General features: G+C 31.1%; 1 protein-coding gene across 2 annotated transcripts in view; it reads left to right on the plus strand.

The window, feature by feature from the left end:
* Positions 1–286: 286 nt before the first annotated feature.
* LOC106471435 (sn1-specific diacylglycerol lipase beta-like) overlaps positions 287–2,577 on the plus strand; it is a 28,741-nt gene continuing 26,450 nt past the window's right edge. For both annotated transcript variants that reach the window (XM_022400047.1, XM_022400048.1), the window contains exon 1: positions 287–431. In XM_022400047.1, coding sequence (XP_022255755.1) covers positions 337–431 — 95 coding nt within the window. In that variant the 5' untranslated portion in view covers positions 287–336. The remainder of the gene's footprint in view (positions 432–2,577) is intronic.

Consider the following 2,577-nt stretch of genomic DNA (forward strand, 5'->3'; position numbering starts at 1 on the left):
CATTTTTTTGGGACACCCTGTATATATTCTCTCTCTCTCTCTTTATTATTGCTTGCTGAGCTAATACTTAATATTTAAAAGAAAAGTATTGAATATGAGAAATGTGAATTTCTTTGCCTTGGTTGGTTCAGAAAGTTTTAATAAACAATAATATTTATTTCTTATTTAAAAATTCAACATCATTTTTTTGCCTTTTAGCTTAAAAAATAAAAATTCATAAAATTGGTCTCAGTCTGAATTCTAAATAATGTTATTTATAATTTAATGTACTTATTCTCTTAGACTTGTGATATTATTAACCATGGTCTGAAGTTCAGGAACCACTATTGATTAAACATGCCTGGTCTTGTTGCTTGTAACCGTCGTTGGGGAATTGGAAGTGACGACCTCCTCTTTCCAGCATTATTTGAGATAGGGATCCGTATGCTGTGGTAGGTAGACATGGTTTGAAATTAAAGGCTATATAGATCACCAACTTGGACGTTTGTGTCATAATATGAAGTATCGTAAAACTTGGAATGGACATGACACAAATGGTGGATAGTTCTATAGTATATGATTGTGATATCTTATAATATTGCTTTTGTTTCTTGTATTTGGTATGTATAGCGACAGTTGTACTTGTTGTAAAAAGCTAATATAAAGCTATTAGTGTTTCATATATTGTGATGTAAAATAGTGATGTACCCTTATTTTGATATGCTGTTTACAATAATACACTTGATCATTTGCTTATTCATAACACCTGTTTATTGCACGAGAAATTAAAAAGATTTAGCCATTTCATTTAGAAATTATACTATTTTGCAGAATTATACTATTTTCACAGAAAGAAGTAAACAATTTTTAAATGGGTATGATAATTTAAAGTGTAATATATGGTGGCCAGGACAACAAGAGTGCACTTTGTATGTATGAAAGAAGTGGAGCAAAGGTTTAAATTAAGAAGAGTAAAATAAAGAAATGTAAGGAATAAAATACTTATTTCCACTTAGTAATAAAAACTAAAGTAAAGTAACACATTTAAAGTATGAAACATGATTTTCATAAATATTTTTTAGCATTTATGCAACAGCTTAATATTGGATTTTAATATTGGAATATATCAAGTTGTTAAGCTATAGAAAATAATTCACTTAAGAGTAGATTATTATGAGATGTATGTGTTTTTGTTAAAATCATCAACAAGCCAACAGGGTGGAATGGTGAACACACTATACACTACTTGATAGTTATTTTTTTAATAGCTGCCCATTATAAGAATTGGTTGGAGAATAGATTTAGAATTAATTCATTGTTATTTCACTGTAGTTACTCTGTGAATGTATTCAATCATCAATTATGTGTCTTAACTGAAACAGTTTTTAGAACACTGAACTGTTATATAGTGTGTATCCGAAGTCATAAACTGCAAAGTAATTGGTGAGTAAACATTTTGTAAACTTGGCTTATGGTAACAATGTCACTCAAATGAGGAGTCACTTGAAAAACTATAAGAGACAAGATTACTAAAAATTGTTAATTTAAAAATAGGGGTCTTCAAAAATTACAGAAACAAGATAAGTACCTTAAAGTGAAAATGCAATTACAAAAAAAGTAAACAAACAAGCTTAATGTTTGAAACATAGTGTTGGCATTAGTTCCTCAAGCTGCAATTCCATATTTTGACTCCATGTCTAAAAGTTGTAATATTTAGGAGAGTCAAAATAGGGATTTGTAGCTTGAAGACATAATGTCAACACTATGTCTCAAACATTAAACTTCTTTTGTGAAGATACACTTACCATATTAAAAATTATAGCATGCAAACTGTGATGATTGCTTTGTGATTATGAAATCAGTCACAACATGGAAACTGTGATGGTTACTTTGTGATTATGAACTCAGTCACAACATGCAAACTGTGATGATTGCTTTGTGATTATGAAATCAGTCACAACATGGAAAGTGTGATGTTTACTTTGTGATTGTGAACTCAGTCACAACGTGGAAACTGTGATGGTTACTTTGTGATTACGAATTCAGTCACAACATGGAAACTGTGAAATTAGGAATTCAATCACAACTTGGAAAGTGTGATGGTTACTTTGTGATTATGAACTTAGTCACAACATGGAAACTGTGATGGTTACTTTGTGATTATGAAATCAGTCACAACATGGAAAGTGTGATGTTACTTGTGATTGTTCACAACATGGAAACTGTGATGGTTACTTTGTGATTATGAACTCAGTCACAACATGGAAACTGTGATGGTTACTTTGTGATTATGAACTCAGTCACAACATGGAAACTGTGATGGTTACTTTGTGATTATGAACTCGGTCACAACATGGAAACTGTGATGGTTACTTTGTGATCATGAACTCAGTCACAACATGGAAACCGTGATGGTTACTTTGTGATTATGAATTTAGTCACAACATGGAAACTGTGATGGTTACTTTGTGATTATGAATTCAGTCACAACATGGAAACTGTGATGGTTACTTTGTGATTATGAACTCAGTCACAACATGGAAACTGTGATGGTTACTTTGTGATTATGAACTCAGTCACAACATGGAAACTGTGATG

Source organism: Limulus polyphemus, unplaced genomic scaffold, assembly GCF_000517525.1.
Source record: "Limulus polyphemus unplaced genomic scaffold, Limulus_polyphemus-2.1.2 Scaffold4624, whole genome shotgun sequence".
In the NCBI taxonomy this organism is placed as follows: domain Eukaryota; kingdom Metazoa; phylum Arthropoda; class Merostomata; order Xiphosura; family Limulidae; genus Limulus; species Limulus polyphemus.